Here is a 22,362-nt window from a genome sequence, read left to right on the forward strand (position 1 = left end):
AGCAGTACCGCAGGGAGAGTGGTGGAGGGGACGGAGTTCAAGGTTTAGTACGCAGACGTACTGTTTTGCAAGTCCAGCACAGTAAGATAATTACTGACTGGGCGTGGACCCGAATAAGGTGTATTTTAGCAAGCAGTATGAATCGTGCATGCCGTCTTTGCGATGGTAGACTCTATGAAGACTCTCCCTTTGATAATAAAAAAACTCACTTCCTCCTCATACGCCGAAAAAACGGAGAAAAACTGCGGTTGGAAGTATTCTTTTAATTCGTACTTTCACAATTCAACACGTGGCACTTCGTTTTCATTAGTTCGTTTAGTTTAAGTTTCACAAATCACAATATTTCTAAGCCATTCAATGAATTTTTAAAAATATGAATTTCTCCTCCTTTCGTTTGCTTTATTTTTTTGTTTTGTATTATTATGGCGCTTGACGTCAGCCTCGCGTAACTCGCGTAAAATAAAGTAACCGTTCTCGAAAGGCGCCATCTTCAGTATTCATTTCGCCTTGGTATGTGTGCAGGCTAATCACATACCCTGCCAGAAAGCAAAATAGATTAACGGAACCAACGCAAGACTGAGTCTTGTCGAGGCCCTATGCTCCCGAGTGGAGTGAACAAGGAAAACAAATGTGTACATGCTTAACCGCTTCTCAATCATTCTTTTTTTGTCTTTAATCTGAGATACACCGTGCTCTTGGAAAATATCTGTAAAAGCGTAACTAAACTCGGTTATTAGAATTTTTTTTTCTTCAGATTTGGCTCGTGAACTGGATTTTGATCTCTGCTTGTGAATATGGCAACGTTTACCAATGAGGAACACGCTGACATCTGCGGACCCTACGAAGGGATAGCATACTACCAAGTATCTAGTCTTAGCGTATGTGCTGGATCTTATCGAAGACTATGCGGTTTGGAACGGCGTGCCTCAGGAACTGAATAGAATCCAGCGGATTTTCGCTGTAAACCAGTGTAATTGCTTCAGCTGTGGCATCTCTAGGTGACAATAGTTTTATGAATTTCATCAATCAATAATCCTATAAAATCATAAAAATATGCGTGCATACATACAAATGCACATTTATTTACATGAATACTTAAGCGCCTGCCCACTGCTGTGGAGTCCGCCTACTGTTAAAGTGTTCGACGCCATTTTGTGCACTAATGCAATAAACCAGCCGTCACACAATCACCAAAGTGTTTTCACAATTAACGTGTTACTGATTTACATTGTTATTGAGCAGCAGGCTAAATACTCGAATAACAACAACAACAACAACAACACACACATGCAAATCACTACTTACATACATATTTGGTATCCAATAAGCATTAGCAACAACAAAGTGGGTTGTTTATCAGCTATGCAGGCTATTAGCCGAGGGCAGCTGCGGCTGTGGCGGTCCAAACAACTCAATTTGAATGCAGTTAACCGCGTAATTGGTGCACGTGGCGGGACGCGTGCGCTATTTGCTGCTGCGGCAAACAGCCAACGTCGTCACCCCCGCGCGCTACATACAATTAAAGCCGCAAGCGCATCGAATTGTAGGAGTGTTGCCAATTCAACTGGTTACATTGGGATAATAGCACGGCCAACCAAACACGCACACACGCACACACTCACTCACTCATGGACATACCAAACAATCATCAAATACTATCATATAATGTGCATTGAATACTATTTGTGTGCCTGTGCGTGTGTGTATGGGTAGATGTGTTTGTGTGCAAGTACTTGTACTGGTAATGCAAACTTTATGCAACGAAATTAGTGCGTAAATGTTTTCTCACCAAATAAAACGCAAACAGCCTAGTTAGATCGCTTGCAACCCGACAACCATAGTCAACAGAGTGTGTCCGTTTGGCATTTCCCCACTCGCTTTGCATGTGGCACGTTTTGTGCCTCATTTCGTTACGCTTGCGGGAAATTAACTGCGAATTGCAGCTTACCAACTGACAAGCCAGCAAAACTCTGTTAGAAAGCTGAAATGAATTGTTTTAGTGTAGTACAGGGCTTCCCAAACTGAGCTCACACTTGGCGGTGAGATATTTCGAGGAAGTAAAAGCAAGGCATGTGCAAATGAAAAGATGTCTAGTGTAAAATTAAGAAATTGTGTTCTAAAGATAGTAATTGCAACAGACATAGTTGGGGCTAGGTTGAAGCGGTTGTCCACTATTGGACGCACACAGGATCATAGCCAATTGTGACGCCGCGTAGAGAGCTTCAAAAACCAGTGTATACTTTTCAAAAATTTTAGAAGATCCTTGATTTCCACAGCAGTGAGAGCTTCCAATTCATTAAAAAATTGTCCACCTTAAATGGTAAATCTACGTCTGGACAGAGCAGCACAATGACACAGCAGGTGCGAGATCGTCTCTTCCTCTTCTTCATATAAAAAGCTTCTGCAGAAGTAGTGTGTTTGCAAGGCCCATCCTCTGGGCATGTCTACCTATTAGGCAGTGCCTCGGTTATTTTTTAGGCCACACCCTAATATTTAATAAATTTTTAGCCACCCTAATGGTAACTGCGCCTACCGTTCCGACTGTTGCTAACCACCGTTTCCAGTCGCTGCAACGTGAAGGCCGTTAACCCTGGCATTTCCCCTCCGAACAGTTAAAACGTTTACCGTGTTAAACGCTGTTCGGCGAGGTTACTTTCGCCTCAATTTTAATTCTAACTTCCACTCGCACTCCAATGATAACATGGTCCTTCGAGCCGGACTATGCTCACTTTGGCTTAGCAAGTATTCTGTGCGATTAGCATTGGAAGTTGGTCACCATTTTCAGGCGATTTTGCAAGTGGTTTCATTACGCCAACTTCGTTCACTGCTATTACAATATTCGTTGATAAAATGATATTTAAGATTAGCAGGTTAGCAGCCTAACTTTGACGACTTTAGCCACAAGACTTTGGCCACTATTGTCTTACTATTTAACTCCAACGTGAAGTCCGGTATGGTATGTATGGTTGGGAAACCTGCAACCGTGCAGCTTCTGACCTCCAAACGCTGTGGGTTTTCACCAATCATTGTCCCCGCGAAATATTGAAAATTTTCTTTCCTGACACGATTTCAAACACTGATCTCTGGAATCGTTGTAACCAGACACCAATGCGCCTGAAAATTCTGAAAAGAGAATGGGGCTGGCTCGGGCACGTGTTAAGAAGAGACCAAATCGACATCACCCGCAGCAGAATTGACTGAAACTCTCAAGATAGCCAGCACTGACCTGGAGGAGAAATCTGGAAGCTGACGTATTCAAAAAGAAAAAAATCTGGAGCGAAATAAAGAGGTTGGCGCATGAGGGAAAAGGCCTTGTCGTGGCCCTTTGCTCCCCCACGGAGCCATAGAACCGTATATATTGCATATGTCATTGTCTGTGTACTTATCAGTCAATTTGGTGCCGAGTCTCTATAGTTCAGCTACAGTTACCCTCAATGTCACAATGGCCAGGAACGCATTTTACCTTTGGGACGAATAACTCAGCTGTACCGTTAAAAGATGTGCGGTATTTCATGGCTATCCTCGAGGCTGTCGACTGCTTTGGGAGGGATTTTATGGCCGTCAAGCCATCAGTGAAAATGTAAACATCATCTCCAGGTATCTGGACTGTACCAGCCTCACGGCTGGTTATTGCCATAAGTTCAGACTGAAACACATTGCGGCAGTCGGGAAAATATTTTAATGTAGGCTTTTTTAAAGTATTTTTGCAAGAAAAAACTGCTCAGAATATTACTCAAACACTTATTGATATTAAGTACTAATTTTAGTAAATATCTTCAAAGAATTTTATCATCAAGACTGGATTAAAAAACGTTACAATTGACCAAACCATCATCTCCTATTTCATTAGTTGAAGAGGCGAGCTATTGGGGATGGTTCTAAATCTTATGATAGGAAGCTAACAAATTCAGCATCTTGTAATAAGAGCCTAAGAGATAACAAATCAGCTTAGAGAACGAAATAGGAGGAATAGAAATAGAATAGAAGAACAATAGAAAATAGTAATTGTTACAAAACTGTTCACCCGAATTAAGAAATTATGCACAGAAAAGCAAAATCGTCCTTCCCATTGACTGTGGTGCAACATTTTCTAATAAATTATAATAATAAAAACTCTACGGCCTTTAAACTTGTCTTCAATAATAATTGAATTATTCTCAATGGTTGACCTTACAAAACTCAGATGTCGGTATTATCTCTTAGCAGGGCTTCGTAAATTTACTCCGTAAAGAGTTTTTCCGTGCAAAAAAGATTGAGAATACCTGGCGTAGTAAGTTGGTGGCGTTGTTGCTTGGAAGTTTAATTCTGATGCATTTGTGACGGATTTCATGTGCACACGACCAAATGCGACAGGTTTTCAAACAAAAAAAGGCGAGGTAATTGAACTGAAACTGTGAAATTTTTCAGCGGAAATAAAAGGTAATCGATAGACGTCACTTTGCCCAAAATATTTAATATGAAAAAAGGTTAATTTGTGGTCATAAGTTATAGGCGCAATTTAATATACAGTCGTCAGAGAAAAAAACACTATATCTTGTGTTTATAAATTTTGGAACTTAAATTTTTAAATTTAATTATAACTAATTTTGAATAAAAATATAAAAATAAATGTACAATATAAAAAATATCCTTCTTTAACAGAAACCATGTGAATCAAACTCCCTCACTTTGTACGAAATTTAGAAAAATTCATCAAATTTCCAACATTTTAATTAGAATTTATATAAAACTTTTAGTAAAACAGATATATCTCGCTATTCTTGATTGGCGTCATAACCGCTTACGCGATTTTGGCCGAGTTTAACACAGCGTGGCAGTCGTTTCTCTCTCGTGCCAGTTGGATACTCCAAGTGAAGCTACAACCTTCTCCACCTGGTCTTTCCAAAGCAGAGGAGGCATTTCTCTTCTTCATTTACCCAGCTCATTGTTCCATCGCCTGCGATATTCGCCGTGGCCAACGTGCAAAGGTCCAAAAATCTACCGCAGAACAGGTATAGGTAGTCTACATAATTTTGGATTTGGGTGTGAACCCTTAGAAAACAGAATTATTGCTGTTGTCGAAGAAATATAAAATTCCACAATTGTGAAGCCAATATTAAATGGTGTACGACTAGAAGTAAGAGGTAGCGCCAAATATTTAGATCAAATTTTCGAAAAGAAACAATATTAGGGCATAAATGTATGTAGAGGGCAGGTTAGAAAAGGCTATTGTAGCTCTATTTTCAAGCAAAAAGTTCATCGGAAGCAGACGGGGTCTTTCTCCGAAGAGCACTCACTGGCTGTATAGGACCGTTATCACACATATCCTCCTTTATAGGATTATATGTAGTTTGATGGATGGCTCTCGACAAGACTACGATTAGAAATAGGTTTTGGAGGGTTCGGCGTATGTCGTTTATATGTATGGCGCTCTTAGAACCACACTCTGAATACTATTTTCTTCTTATCTCCTCTAGACTTGGTAGGTAAACTAATCAATTAGTTTATTTAGGTGTTGGACATGTCTGACATGTAAGTCTACAAAAAGAATTTGGCCAGAATAGAACTTCAGGCGCACAAAGACACTACTCAATCGGTCATACTTGGCTCATCGTTCTTAAATTATATAGATGACCTTAAAGATATACTTGTCAGCCAGATCAATGGGTTTGCACTTAAGACAAAATGGTTTATCAAGGAGTAGAAGGTTTCACATGAATCGGCAACGGTCTAAATGAGTTAGTTTAAATACCAATTGCCATTTCTACCTACCGAGCTATGTAACTTGAATGCAATCAAGTGAAAGTCTGAAGTCCTTTAAAATCCCCGAAGTCCTGTAAAACATTTTTTTTTTTGTTTTTGGTTAATGGTATTGCGTATCTTCTTCGAGTCTCACAGCATGTATCCCACGCGGCCAATGTCCTGTAAGGGCATCCACGAAATTCGAGAGCTGAGATTCTGTTAACCGTAGGAGATTTCTCGAGCGGCTTCGATTCAATCGTGGCCAGAAAGATTTCGCGACCTTACAAGTTTGTGTTCTTTCCCAGTGCTCGCTGAGTTGACGCGAAGCACATCTTTCCAGCTCATCTGCCTCGCAGATTACAGTTATTACACAAATGAGCAGCCAATCAGATACTACTTTAATTGCCGCTACCTTTGCTTGGAAAACATTGCAGTGGTCCGGTAACCTGAACTTGAGTCTGATGGGGAGCTCTTTGCAGAATACTCCGCAATCCGCTACCCACCTAGGGTATCTTCAAACTTTCCTCTGACAATAAGCGTTCGTTCGGGTAGGCAATCGCCCTGTGGCCCCTTCTCACCAGCTCCTCCAGCAAGTCATTCACAACGGCAACCCAGAGAAATAGTGAGAGAACGCCGCCTTGGAGTGTGCACCTACGCACCTGCTGGCGGAGAGAGATGCCACCCTTCTTCCGTTAAGTATTCTGATAAACTTCATAAGGTCGGCTACAACCTTCAGTTTATCCAAAGATTTAGTAATTGTAAGTTAATGAAATAATTTTGAAAGGCTCTCCAAATTCAATAAGAAACGATGATGTTAGTTAAAGGAGTGAAAATAACGATGAAATAAGATGACGTAGCTCAACACCAGCAGCGCCGTCAGAATTGGGAAGGACCTCTCCGAGCCGTTTGATACCAAACGAGGTTTCAGACAGTGTGACTCGCTGTCGTGTGACTTCTTTAACCTGATGTTGAAGAGGATCGTACAAGCCGCAGAACTTAATCGCTCAGGCACAATTTTTTATAAGAGCGTACAATTGTTGGCGTATGCCGATGATATCGACATCATCGGCCTTAACAACCGCACTGTTAGTTCTGCCTTCTCCAAACTGGATAAAGAGGCAAAGCGAATGGGTCTAGTTGTGAACGAGGACCAAACGAAGTACCTCCTGTCACCAAACAAACAGTCGGCGCACTCACGTATTGACACTTATGAGTTCGTGATTGTAAAATACCTAGTTTATTTAGGAACCATCATTAACACCGATAATAATGTCAGTCATCCATCGTAGAATCTCTCTTGCCAACAAGTGCTACTTTGGACTAAGTAGGCAAATGAGTAGTAAGGACCTCTCCCAACGAACAAAACTAACACTTTATAAGGCTCTCATCATGCCCGTCCTAACGTATGGCGCAAAAGCGTGGGCGATGACAACATCCGATGAAGCGACGCTTGGAGTGTTCGTGAGAAAGATTCTGCGTAAGATTTTTGGACCTTTGCACGTTGGCAACGGCGAATATCGCAGACGACGGAACGATGAGCTGTATGAGCTTTACGACGACATAGACATAGCGCAACGAATAAAGATCCAGCGGCTACGTTGGCTGGGTCATGTCATCCGAATGGATACAAACACTCCGGCTCTGAAAATATTCGATGCGGTACCAGCTGGTGGATAGATCAGGTGGAGAAGGCCGGTTAGTACAACGAAGAAACGACTGGCATTCTTTGTTAAACTCGGCCAAATCGCGTAAGCGGTTATCGCGCCAATTAAGAAGAAGAAGTGAAAATAACGTGAATATTTTAGTATTTCAAAACAATTTCTTGGTAAATGAAACACTAAACGAATAGAAAAATCCTTTGATTCAAAAACCAAAACTTACTCTAAAGCGCCAAATCATTACCAAATAAATTTCCTATGTTTCCTATGAGTTCCTGGACTCTCTCTGATCTCATGCCTTTTATATATATGAATTATGTACGAGTAAATATATCTATGACAAAGTGAATTCTAAAGCAATCAGAGTCAATTTATTTACCTCTTACAATTAACGAATAAATCAAAAGCACATTGCTTTATTTCACTTGTACTTGTAATTTTGTGTGAACTTTAATGACCATTTTGTCTAACAGCCATAAAGCCACCAACACAATTACCGAAAGTCTAAACAAATTATACTATTTGGCTTAAAGAATGTGAAGCAATTAAAATGAAACTTTATTCATCCTTCACGTCCCTCCCACAATTCCCCCTGTGTATGCCACTAACTTGTAAGAGCCAGCATAACGTGAAAAACAAGAAATTGTAAACAGAATAATAGCAGAGCTTTGTAAACAAGTAATAAACCCAAATACTCGCCGTCTGTTTGTCTGGAAGAGCGCCAACACAACCGCGAATTCGCAATTAATACACTCTTTTGTGGCATCCGAATCCGCAACTTAGAAGAAACGGGAGCAACAATAAAACAGTTGGAGTCAAGTGAAGTGGCATGGGGTTACTTGCGGATAGAACATATTGGGGAGAGAAAGTTGAGGAGCTGGGTATGTTAAGTGGTTATGCAAAGATGAAGACAAATAAGGTGGTAACAACCGAATGCTCACTGTAGAGAACTATCTGGATTATAAAGGGTGTTATCAAACAAAGGTTTGCCGTTGCATTGTAGAAAGAAAAGCAGAAGCTATTGTATTAGAATGACCGATTGCAGGACTTCAGGTACAAACAAGTTTTATGTAAGCCCGAAAAAAATGTTGGTCAGTTTTGTCAATGAAGGTCAGAAGTACTCCTTACTTAAAAAATTCTGAAACTTATCCACTTTTTTTTTAGGATCAGTAGTAACCGTTTATTGAAAAATGCCGAGACTTACCAACATTTTTTCTTCAGGTCAGTAGTAATCCTTTATTGAAAAATGCCGAAACTTACCAACATTTTTTCCTCAGGTCAGTAGGAATCCTTTATTGAAAAATGATGAAACTTACTGACTTGTTTTTTCAGGCTACCGATTACGTTAAACTTGTATACACCTGACTATAAGGATGCGTTGTCAGCACAGCATTTGCATTATTTTTATTTTTGATACGCCTTCAAAGCTTTATTCACAGGAAATCTTGATTTTCTTTCAACCATTTCATTTCGAAATTGTACATAGGTATATCAGTAGGCCATAAATCGAATGCTTTTAATTTTTATGAGAACAAACACCACCAGTAGCAAAAAGAGTAAGAGAAGATGTAGTTTGTAAATACATCAGAGGAGAGGACCTTCGAAGTGTTCGAGAGCAAACTCCTGCCGAAGATTTGTGAGCTCTTGTAAGTTGGCAACAACGAACATCGGGATGAAGGCCCAACGGACCTATCCTGGAAGTATCCTAAGCCGAAACTGAATCGAAATTCCTCTACTACGATATTAATGCTGAGTGCGGGAACAGAAAGTTGTCATTATATAAATTAATTAAAATCATCATTGAGGACTATAAGGAAAACAAGCGACGATGCAGAGAAATTAAAGAACAATTAAAAAATTAGGAAAATCAACCAGTCCTCACTCCTTCTGACTGTCATTAAGTCATATGGTTGCCCACGCACGGGCCCACGTTGAGCGAAAACACAAATTTCGTCATTTAGGATATCAATAAAAGGAGAAAACAGGAAAGAAAGTAAATGAGAGACGGGGTTAAGTTTGAGTTCCTACTGTCATTAAAAAATAATAAATAAATAAATGGCGTGTACACTTCAGTTAAGTGTTTGGCCGAGCACCTCCTCCTATATGTAGTCTTAATTTAGTTTCATAAATGGCTCTGAACGGCAAATGGTTTTTTATGAGGAGAAATGCACTCCGGAGGCTTACCATTGCCTGCAATGGGGCGACCGCTATTAGAGTAAACTTTTTGTCTGACTGTAATTACCTTCGGCCAATGCAAAGTGTTTAGTCTGATGCACACTTTATCGTTGATGAGTTCAAAAATAGGATCTTTTAAAATTAGATAATGAAAAAACTGCGACGTAATTTAAGCATTTCTTAATGCATAGTAAAAGTTGTCAAGTGCGAGAATCAGTATATGGATTGAGTAGTTTTAATTAGTTTGACAGAATCGGAAATCGTGTGCGTTTGAGCATGAAATTCCAGCAATAGGTATTCGTCGAGGCCCACTGAGAACTTAACTTGCTAGACTTGAGATATTTTATCGTCCGTATCCAGGCAGTTGTTTGGTCTTTGATATGGTGTAGTCATATCAGGTCTTCCTGGGCATGGCGCAGTTTGATATTACCTCCTATCATCTACTTGTAATGCTGTAATATGGAAACTTTAGTTCCGGCTAAATCTGGCTGAATAGGATAGCCAAAGATGCCACTTCGGTCTAGCTTAAAGATGATACCATGTAGTATATCGCGCTTATCCGCCTTCTCGTTACCCTCAATGTTCTTGCGGCCTAGAACCCAAGTTAAAATGATATGGAACCATTGACTGAGTTTAGCCCCTCTATACACTGTATTACAAGTTTGGAGGTTATATCATTTGAGTTTGCAGCCTTTATAGCAGCTTGGCTATCTGTGGGCTCCGCTTACATGATGTCGGATAGAGCTTTGCAGGCTTCTCCGCTCCGTGAGCTCTATCTGGAAGGCTCATGAATTGGCATAGCTGTGCAGATTCAGATTAGAAACCTGTCCCAATGCCGCAGTTCATGTAGGTCCCGTCGGTGTAAAATGCATAAAAATCTTGAAGAATTCGCCTCTTTCTACAATCTATTCTAAAAGTAAATACCACAGAGAAATCTTTAATTAATGGAAGGCTTGGTGGCAGTTAGGCGGAGATGGTCTTTCCAGAAGGATCTTGCAGAGTCCATATTTTCTAGATGCCCAGCTACCAATATCTTTAAGCCTGACCGCACTTTACTTGTGAGCCAACAACAAAATGTCTTCCACACATCGGAGGAGCAACTTAGACTTTCAAGAATGTATGCACCAGTCTATATTTAAAAAAACGAGAGGAACTTTGAGAAGTAAAAATTCAATTGGAGAAGTTTTCAAAGTCAATTTGGTGTGAGTTGAAATGGAGAAAGAAATATGTCTGAACTTACAGTGACCATGATCTATCAGGGCAGCGAGGCAAAGTAATTTTGTGGTATGGCAGCGCTTAACTCCCAGCTGGGATCTGAACTGGGCATATCCTTTTAAAATCGCTCAAATGACGATTCACGTCACATCCGCAGTGTTCATTGAACATAGCTTTTTAAGGCTACCACTGGTTCAAATCGATGGCTCACGGAACGGCTAGGTGAAAAGTTATAAGAAAATCGGTCGAATTGGGTACCTATAACCTCAAAGTCAAATAGAATATAAATATGTAATTAGCTAAAGATAAAAAATATTTAAAAAAAAATATGGCTCAAAAAGGCTAGAGGTGGTGGTTATATACTATCATTTGAGACTGGATATTCACAGTGATCGTAAGGCGAGACATGAACCTACATTCAAAAGTACAAAGATTTAACGAGGCGTCCAGAACTATAACAAATGAAGCTGTTCTGGTTCTTACGATTACTTCGCCTAACAGTCCGTCAAGTTCCGCAACCTACGATTACAAAGGGGAAATAATGGAGTCCTCCGTGGCAGCATCCCATGCGGTGGTAAGGACACAGTTACTCTCGAAGATGGTCAGCTATTCGAGAAAGAAGTTCCGTTAGCGATGCATATGCTTTAATTCCCTGTACTATTCAGTTCTCAGAACGATTTCAAGCACACTGTTTGGTTATGCAGAAAGCAGCGCAGTCAGCGCAACCAACATAAACGATGCACTTGCCCTCTCTCATGCACTTTAACACCTGTATGTACATATATACAAACTTTTGTAAATTGCTCTGCGCAGCAATCAAAGCAAGTATATATCTACGCCCAACTGCAGGGCAAAGTCAGTCGCAATTGGATCGTATACCACGTCGCGCAGATTAATTCGAGGCGCCGTGCCGTAATTTTCTATTTACCTTAACTTCGAATATATATATATACATGTGTATATAAAATAAATTGTATTTTTTCGGAATAGCGTGTTTTTCTTTTCGTTGAAAGAACAGTTAACGAAAATGCTCGTTGACTACACATTTTGGTGACCCCGACGTGATCGCGATTAATATAATCCTATTTAAATTCTCGTGGAATATATCTATTGAAATAAATAAAATAAAAAATTGTTGAAATAAATAAAATAAAAAATAGTTGAAATAAATAAAACAAAATACAGTTGAAACAAATAAAACAAAATACAGTTGAAACAAATAAAACAAAAAACAGTTGAAATAAATAAGACAAAATACAGTTGAAGTGAAGTACAGAAACACACGTACATAACTAAAGTAGCATATGTACGAACTTAAAAAAAAAAACAATAAAAACACTAACTTCATACGGTATTCCGGTAGTTTTATCTTCCAACGGTATATCCCGCTAACTTCAACTTGCTCATACCGCTAACTTCAAACGGTATATCCCGCTAACTTCAACCTGCTCATACCGCTAACTTCAAACGGTATAAACTGCTAACTTTAACCCGTGCATACAATTTTAATATATATATATATATATTATTGTTCGTTAATACATTTTTAATATTTTGTATGATGGCAACAAACGAAGCTTCTCGGTTATCACCTGAGGATATGGTGATTTTTTACAAACGTAAGGCGCAATCAATTTATGCACAAGCGCAATCGATTGAACGGGCAATCGAAGGCGAAGAAATTAATTCATTCACCGAAGTAGATTTAAAGGTACGGTTGGAGTGCCTCGAACATATTTCCAGCACGTTTAACTTGGCTCATGACAGCTTAGAGGAGCTCAATTTTGACGAAATCGGCGGAGCACTGCGTTCAAATTTTGAAGAGCTACTCCTTTTACTTCGGTGTCGCATACGGCGTGAGATTCATAAACGTCAATCTCAAATGCCATCCTGTTCAACCATGCGGCACGATCCGGTTTTGGAAGGGCAAACAGTTGTTTTGCAAAGTCGACCACGTTTGCCTGAGCTCAGACTGCCTACATTCAGTGGAGGATATACGGAATACACAGATTTCTTTTCCTTATTTTCAACCGTTATAGACAAGGATCCGGACCTCACGGATGTCGAGAAGTTGCAGCACCTACGTTCAAATCTGAAGGGTCCGGCTCTGGATGCAATTCGTTCGTTGGAGATGAGTGGCAACAACTACTCTGTGGCTCTAGACTTGCTTAACAAAAGATTTAATAATAAGCGTCTTATTTTTCAGGCACACATCACTGAGATTATGGGCATCAAAAGGGTGGACACTTCATCAGCGGTGAAGCTTCGTGAATTATCCGACAAGGTAAATGCAAACCTGCGCGCCCTACGCACCATGGGGAATTCGGAGCAAATAGCGGGGTGTATAATCGTACACACTCTTCTGCAAAAAGTCGACAGTATCACGCAGGCAAATTGGGAGGAAGCTGCGCCGTTAGATCTCATACCCTCATGGGAGCAGTTTACAAGTTTCCTGGAGAAGCGTTGTCAAAGGCTGGAGAATGTAGAACATTCCATGGCAGCGTATACTCGTGGCTCACAGGTGGGAAAAAATAGTAGAACTATTAACCATGGTAGAAAATCATTTATTGCTACTAACAATACAAACAATTCAACCAATGGCTGTGTTTTTTGCGACAACACAGACCATGCTGTATATTCATGCACCCGTTTTTTAAATTTATCTCCACAACTCCGTCTTAAGGAGGTCAAAAGGCTTGCTTTGTGTTTAAACTGCCTCAGAAAAGGCCATCAGCTTCGAACGTGCAATGCTGGTCTATGTCGTACGTGTGGATCCAAGCACCACAGTCTGCTACATATCGACTCCTCTTCTTCACCAATGTCGTCACAAGGTCCTGCATCTTCAGTGCAAGCATCCTCCCAATTAGCACCTCCAAACACCTCTAAGCTTGTTTCAACTTCAGTCGCACACCACACCTTGGCTGCAATCTCACAAACAACGTCAATTGTCACATCTGCTCAGAATCTCAGTCCTGATGTTGTGCTTCTAGCCACTGCTGTCATCAATGTTAAGAACAGCGCAGGTACATGGGTGCCATGTCGTGCACTGCTCGACTCAGGGTCGCAGTTGCATATTATAACGTCTCGTCTTGCTCATCAACTGCAGTTGCGAAAAACCAAGTCATCCACCTACGTATCGGGTCTTGGTAATGCAAACTTCGCCTCTGATGGTTTGACTGTCAATATTACTATTCAGTCTCAAAACTCGGAGTACTCTACCTGCATTACAGCGTTGGTTGCTCCTAACATAACGGACAATCAACCCTCTTTTACTTTGGATATTTCTCATTGGAAAATACCGTCGAACATTTGTTTAGCAGATCGAGGATTTTTCAAGTCGCAACGAATAGACATGCTTATTGGAGCCAGCCTCTTCTATGATCTCTTATGCATTGGACAAATAAAGTTAGCTCACGGTCTACCGTGCCTACAGAAAACTAGGTTAGGATGGGTTGTAACAGGTGGTGAATCGCAGCGGCAAAGGGGAGCGATATTGGCCGCACAGTCATCACTTGACATAGGTTACGAATCCAATGTTCAAATCGATCAACTAGTACGTAGATTTTGGGAGGTTGAAAGTTGCTGTGAATCTGTCGCCACATACTCCAAGGAAGAGCTTGACTGCGAGGCGCATTTTAAGGCCAATTATTTGCGTTTGTCTACAGGGAACTATTCGGTCCGGCTACCAGCAAAAGTTAATATTGATCTCTTGGGCGACTCTTATCAACAAGCGTTTCGTCGTTTTCTTAATCTAGAGCGAAAATTGGACCGCCACCCACAGCGGAAGGCCCAATATGCAGCATTCATACGGGAGTATTTGAATCTAGGACATATGTCACTGGTTACTAAGAACAATCTGCGGTATTGCAAATACTTTCTGCCGCATCACTGTGTTTTGAAGGAAGAGAGCACAACTACAAAACTCCGCGTTGTATTCGATGGCTCTGCGGTTTCATCTTCTGGATACTCGTTGAACGACTTGCTTATGACAGGACCCACCATACAACCTAAGCTGTTCAACACATTGCTTCGGTTTAGAACCTTTCCAATCGCTTTGACGGGTGACATATGTAAGATGTATCGTTGTGTACGAGTCTCAGAGCCCGATAGTTATCTGCAGTGCATCTTGTGGCGTGACTCCCCACAGCAGCCGGTCAACGTCTTTAAACTTGACACAGTCACTTATGGTACAAGACCAGCTTCATTCCTCTCAATTCGTTCGATGCACCAGTTAGCCATTGATGAACAAACTGTCTACCCCATAGGCTCAAAAATATTAAAGCGCGATTTTTATGTCGATGATCTTATTACAGGCGGTGAGTCCATTCAAGAAGTCAAGGAAATTATGAGTCAAACTACAAAGCTGCTGGAAAAAGGAGGATTCAAGTTGAGAAAGTGGTGCTCCAGTAATCCTGAATTGTTGCAGACGATACCACCTGATGATCGAGAAACACTACTTAAGTTCGACGATGGAAGCGATATAACTAAAACACTCGGTTTAACTTGGGATCCTGCATCAGATTGCCTATTGTTCGCGTTCTCACCAATGCAGCCTTCATCAAAACATTGCAAGCGGTCCATTTTGTCAACTATTGCTCGTTTTTATGACCCACTCGGTCTCATCGGCCCTATTATTTCGAAGGCTAAAATCTTTCTTCAACAAATCTGGAAAGAAAGGCTTGACTGGGATGAAAGTTTGCCTTCATCACTACATTCATCGTGGCTTAGTTTGTGTGCAGATTTTGGCCGCATACCGCAAATAAAGTTTCCCCGTTTGTCAATCCAGCAGAATGGCTCCTATGAAATTCATGGTTTTAGTGACGCCAGCATCGAAGCATACGGAGCTTGTCTTTACGTCGTGTCAGTCAGTCAAGGAAGAAACCAGGCGCAACTGCTATGTTCAAAATCTCGTGTAGCGCCCTTAAAAACTCTTACGGTTCCAAGGCTGGAGTTGTGCGGTGCCTCCCTGTTAGCGCAACTCATGCATGAAATAGCTCAAATGAAACTTTTCTCGTGTCGATATTATTGTTGGTCTGATTCGGCGGTGGTGTTATCCTGGATCCGCGACGAACCTTCAAGATTTCAAATCTTTACAGCTAATCGCATAGCCACTATACAGGAGTTGACTGCGGGTATGGAATGGCGCTACGTGCCTACGAAGTTTAACCCAGCTGATATTTTATCCAGAGGTGCAACCTCTAACGACCTCATTAACTCATCTCTATGGCTGCATGGACCGGATTTTTTAGCTCAAGATAAAAACAATTGGCCAAACCCTTGCAGTCAAGTCAGTCAACTCCCAGAAATGCGCAAAAGGGTGTTATTTGCGACATCTGAGTACGTTGACATAACACTCAGGTGTAAATTCATAAATTCTTTTGAAAAATTACAGCATGTTTTTGGTTACATTTATAAGTTCCAAAATCGCTTGCGGCTTTCTGGACTGACTGTTGATTGCATACGGCGTGGCACAAAACTACTCCTGCGCACCATCCAAAGGCTTCACTTCAAAGAGGATCTCAAATGCCTTCAAGCCGGTCAAGGTGTGAAGGCATCTAGTTGCATTGCGTCGCTCTCACCATTCATCGATAGTTGTGGATTGCTTCGTGTGGGTGGACGACTGAAAAATTCAGCGCTCGACTTCGAGGCGCAGCATCCAGTCATACTGCCGAGGCGTCATCCTGTCACTCAAGCAATCATTATGCATTTTCATAGGCGCAATTTGCACGCGGGTCCTCGTTCCCTACTAGCATACATTCGGCTGCAGTATTGGCCTATTGGCGGACGAAAAACTGTTTCGAACGTTGTAAGCAAATGCACTCTATGCTTCCGAGCTAAACCGCACTTAGCGGAACATATTATGGCTGATCTTCCGGAAGATAGGGTAAACTCATCTTATGCATTTATGGTCACAGGCGTCGATTATTGTGGACCATTCCATTATAAAAACGAAATACGCAACAAGCAACCCATAAAATGTTACATTTGCATATTCATATGCTTTGCCACGAAAGCTGTGCACCTGGAGCTCGTAGCAGACTTATCAACGAAGGCATTCTTAAATGCACTAAAGCGGTTCATCCTAACGCGTTGTCGCCCCACTCGTATATGGTCGGACAACGCAACCAACTTTGTCGGCGCTAAGAATGAGATGGCAGAATTAAAACGTTTATTCCTGAGCGATAATCATGTGCAAGCAGTTCATGAATTTTGTCTAGCTAATACCATAGAATGGCATTTCATTCCACCTCGCTCTCCACACTTTGGTGGGCTTTGGGAAGCGGCCGTTAAAACTGCGAAATATCATTTTCATCGCTCGGTGGGCTCGTCATTATTAAACTTCGATGAACTGCGCACACTTATTTGCCACATAGCGGCAATTATTAACTCAAGACCTTTGTTTCCACTTTCAGACAATCCGGCTGATTTAGACGTTCTAACTCCAGCTCACTTCATTGGCACTGCTCCTATCTCTACTTACGTTGAACCAGATGTCACGAAGATTAACTTTAATCGTTTGGATCAATGGCAGCGCGTATCATACTACCAGCAGATATTTTGGGCACGTTGGCATGAGGAGTACTTAACTACCTTGCAGCAGCGCTCAAAGTGGCGCACACAGAATTTCGAACTCTGCGTCAACGACATAGTTTTAGTAAAGGACGAAAATCTGCCTCCTCTCAAGTGGCCCCTAGCAAGAGTCACCGAACTAATATATGGATCAGATCGTGTGGCACGTGTCGCTGTACTAAAGACTGCAAATGGAGTCATCCGAAGAGCCATCCGAAAGCTATGCCCATTGCCAAGACAGGAGGAGGTTGAAAGCCAGAGTCTTCCAACGGGGGGAGGATGTTTGGTTATGCAGAAAGCAGCGCAGTCAGCGCAACCAACATAAACGATGCACTTGCCCTCTCTCATGCACTTTAACACCTGTATGTACATATATACAAACTTTTGTAAATTGCTCTGCGCAGCAATCAAAGCAAGTATATATCTACGCCCAACTGCAGGGCAAAGTCAGTCGCAATTGGATCGTATACCACGTCGCGCAGATTAATTCGAGGCGCCGTGCCGTAATTTTCTATTTACCTTAACTTCGAATATATATATATACATGTGTATATAAAATAAATTGTATTTTTTCGGAATAGCGTGTTTTTCTTTTCGTTGAAAGAACAGTTAACGAAAATGCTCGTTGACTACACACACACCTTGAGCACTTGAATTGGTTGTGTTTTAGTTTTCGGCGTCTCTTCAAGAACCTATCCAGCATAGTTGAACCTCTCACCCCTTCAAGGTACAACAACTGCATTGCGCCTAATAAAACGTTCGTGGAAGTGGCCCACATTCGCATCATCATTGGTGTCCTGGATGAGGGTGATCCCGAAGGAAGAATTCCCGGGGCCCAATGGAAATGGGTGCAGGCTGTTCTGACCAATGTGACGCTGGAAGTGCTACTAAGCAATCCAGGTCCGCCACCCTCATGTACTGACGCTGGCTGGTATCAAGGCCAAATTAAAATTATAGCCTGCGACGACGAAATGTCGGTAGAGCTATATAAAGCAGCAATAGCGAAGATCGGGGAAGTCTACCCTGGAGCGAAGCTCGTGGTAGTAGACAAGAAAGATATCCCGTCTCGACCGAGGGCACGAGTTTTGGCCCCTATACACCAGACCCACAGCAAATCATGCAAATAATAAGTGCATGCAATCCAGGCCTTCCAACAGCGGGCGGGAAATTTTTCAAGGCTTTGGACAATACTGTAACAGTAGACGGTGTGGTGACGAAACGTGCCCCAACGCAGGTAATGCTGTTACTAACTTACTTTGGCGAAAAGCGAAGGTATCTTAAACTACAGTTTTGCCAAGGTGAGAGTCAGAACCTATACAACAGATGCTGATGCTCTCGACCAATTAGCCTCAGAGATTGAAGCTAATAACGCTGAGGAAGATCCAATGGAGTTCTCAAGCGATGTCGAGAGCATCGACTTGGAAGGGTACTGTTTATCAGGGTCTGAGCTCACAGCTAGACTTAAAAAAATAAGTACGAGAACGACAACTGGGCTTACAGCTGGTTCGAGTACAACATGCTCAGAAAGAGAGCTCTTGAGCGAGTCGCAAAATGATGAGAATACAAATAACGCGTATTCTTCAAATAAATCTTCATCATAATAAGATAGCATCACAAGCCCTAATTGATCGCATGGCAGCAGACAACCCTGATTTTGTCCTCATTCAGGGGCCATGGATCAATGGAGGGCGCATCTGTGGATTGAGGACACCGAAATATAAGCTATACACAGCGAACTGTGAAGGTAAATCAAGGTCTTGTAAGGCGTTTTTCAATAGGTGCGCTTCAACTTTTTTCCGATAGGGAGGGCGAACGACGCAATATTTTTTATTTTTCGCTTATCATTTGTAAACTTCATTAGTATACATTTCATCATGGAACGCTACACACTTGAGCAACGCTTGCAAATTATTGAATTTTATTATAAAAATGCGTGTTCTGTTAAGAAAGTTTAAAGTCAAAAAATCATCTTCAGTGATGAAGCCCACTTTTGGCTCAATGGCTTTGTCAACAAGCAAAATATGCGTTACTGGGCAGAAAGCAATCCACACGTGATTCATGAGGCACCGTTGCATCCCGAAAAAATCACTGTTTGGTGCGGTTTACATGCCGGCGGCGTAATTGGCCCATATTTTTTCGTTGACGAGAACGATCGCCACGTTACTGTGAATGGAAATGGATACCGCGACATGATAAACGATTATTTTTGGCCGCAATTGAATGGTATGGACCTAGACGACATGTGGTTTCAACAGGACGGGGCCACAAGCCACACAGCACACGCTACAATTGATTTGTTGAAGAGTAAGTTCGATGAGCGCATTATTTCCAGAAATGGACCGGTCGAATGGCCGCCGCGCTCGTGTGATTTGACGCCTCTAGACTACTTTCTTTGGGGTTATGTGAAGTCATTGGTCTACAGTAACAAGCCGGCGACGATTTGTGAGCTCAGAGCCAATATTAAACGCGAAATTGCTGGAATTTCGGCCGATTTATGCAAAAGAGTGGTCGAAAATTGGGTTCAACGATTGGACTTCGTAAAACGTGCACGCGGTGGTCATGCAAAAGAAATCGAATTTCATACTTAAATGTATATGTTCAAACTAGATAATAAAAAAAAAATTAGTTAAAAAAGTCAAACCGTTTGTGTTTTATTCCAAAAAAAAGTTGAAGCGCTCTTACTGAAAAACGCTTTATTATGGCAAAAGCCAAACTAGCTACTTCTATGATCCACAAATATAGCAATACAGATACAACTACGATAAGCTGGGAGACAGATGGTAACAGGTACCGGCTATCGTATTTTTACATGGCACACGGAGATCCAGTGCCGTCGATGCTGCTAAAAGAGCTGATACACTACCTGGGGTAGTTCAGATATTAACGAGCGAGGTGAGTCACTCTATAATTTTATTATGGGAACCAAATTACTGCTCTGCAATCGCGGTAATGAGCCTACCTTTATTGTACGTAATCGTCAGGAAGTTCTTGACATTACGTTAGTTTCAGACTCTATTATATAGGGTTATTCAATAGGTGCGCTTCAACTTTTTTCCGATAGGGAGGGCGAACGACGCAATATTTTTTATTCTTCGCTTGTCATTTGTAAACTTCATTAGTATACATTTAATCATGGAATGCTACACACTTGAGCAACGATTGCAAATCGTGCAAATTTTTTATGAAAATAATCGTTCTGTTGCTGCTACTTTAAGAGCATTACGGCCATTTTACGGTCCATTTAACAAGCCGTCCCGTTTTGGGGTTATGTGAAGTCATTGGTCTACAGTAACAAGCCGGCGACGATTTGTGAGCTCAGAGCCAATATTGAACGCGAAATTGCTGGAATTTCGGCCGATTTATGCAAAAGAGTGGTCGAAAATTGGGTTCAACGATTGGACTTCGTAAAAAGTGCACGCGGTGGTCATGCAAAAGAAATCGAATTTCATACTTAAATGTATGTGTTCAAACTCGATAATAAAAAAAAAATTAGTTAAAAAAGTCAAACCGTTTGTGTTTTATTCAAAAAAGTTCAAAAGATGAAGCGCTCTTACTGAAAAGCCCTATAGATCGAATAGTGAATTGGAGGGCACTCAATGCACATTCATTCTTTGATCACAGATATATAGAATGCACGCTCCAGGAAGAGGTCATTCATCCTAAAGCACTAAAATTCAGGAACCATAGCAAAACAAACTGGCTAAAATATTCCCAAGAACTAGCAAAACGTTTGCCATGGATCCCCTTTTCAACCCTTCTAGCATAGAGAAATTAGAAAACATGGTCAATAGACTGACTAATTGCTGCACCCAAGCCCTGCACAAGGCTTGTCCAGGCCTAGAGGGTAGAATAAGCCACCCTGGTGATCTGACTGATCCGAACTAAAAAAGCTACAAAAGAATTCCAGGAAACAATTAAACAGAGCCAAACTCTCCCAAAGCGAAACCGAATGGAACCTGTATTATGACAAACTAAAAATATATAACAAAGAAATAAGAAAAGCAAAAAGGTCTTCATGGAGAACTTTTTATGGGGAGATCGAGACTACGGTAGAGGCATCTCGACTGAAAAAAATCCTAACCAAGTCTGCTCAACCCATAGGGTATCTTCAGAAGCCAGACTCCAGCCCGACAGAATCCAGCAAAGAATCATTAGACTTATTACTAAATAGTCAGTTCCCAGTGAAATCAGTGCGATCAGAGCACTCTTATATACCAAAAGAGGTTTAGTCTAGCTCTGAGAAAAACAATTCGTAGTACTCCAATCTCGGGCTCTAATAGCAATTTTGACATGAAACTTTCAACCAAGGAAGAGTGGTAGGATAATTAGCACACCTCACCTGCCTAAGCACCCATTTCTACGGCAGGAAGCGAAACTTTAAAAGAAACAACTTCTTATTTAGTTTTAGCTAGATTGCAATTATAGCAACAGAGCTATCACTTGGGTGCAATATCATAAAAGAAAGAGAGGGAAACTGAAAAACAGACGAACTTGCAAGGCAAGATACAATTAAGCAGATTTCTCTCGGAAGAGAGTACATATTATATTTCATATGCCACTTCTGACATGCTACTTAGATGTACCCTTGAGTCAGTTAAGAAAGATGGAACAAAGCGAGATGTGCACTCCGTAAATGGGCAAGACATAACTATCTACTATAGTTCTTACAGGGCTTTGCCTAAAGATAAACATGGAGATCGAAGATGCTGTAGAAGCTGAGCCAAGAAGGAAACAAAAAATAATTTTTCATCTCTTCTGTTGCTCTATGTGGAATAATAATGGCGGGCGCCGTGGTGGAGTAGGTTGGTTGATTACCATTGAGTAATGTCATGTATGTTCATCAAATGATAAAAAAGGTTTTTTCTAATAATGATCGTAAAGCCTAAACTCCGAGTGTATTTCTTCCACAAAAAACCATCTACCTTTCGGAGGCGGTATAAAATCTTAGGTCCCTCCATTTGTGGAAAAATATAATTTTCATTAGACATTCGTTGGTGACCGGGAATGATAATTCTAATATTAT

General features: G+C 41.2%; 1 protein-coding gene across 1 annotated transcript; it reads left to right on the plus strand.

The window, feature by feature from the left end:
- Positions 1-12,330: 12,330 nt before the first annotated feature.
- LOC128871797 (uncharacterized) lies at positions 12,331-18,940 on the plus strand. The gene is given in 5 exon segments (XM_054113877.1): positions 12,331-16,056; positions 16,162-17,378; positions 18,067-18,431; positions 18,434-18,590; positions 18,592-18,940. Coding segments are annotated over 5 exon segments (5,814 nt in total).
- Positions 18,941-22,362: the final 3,422 nt, after the last annotated feature.

Source organism: Anastrepha ludens, chromosome 2, assembly GCF_028408465.1.
Source record: "Anastrepha ludens isolate Willacy chromosome 2, idAnaLude1.1, whole genome shotgun sequence".
Classification (NCBI taxonomy): domain Eukaryota; kingdom Metazoa; phylum Arthropoda; class Insecta; order Diptera; family Tephritidae; genus Anastrepha; species Anastrepha ludens.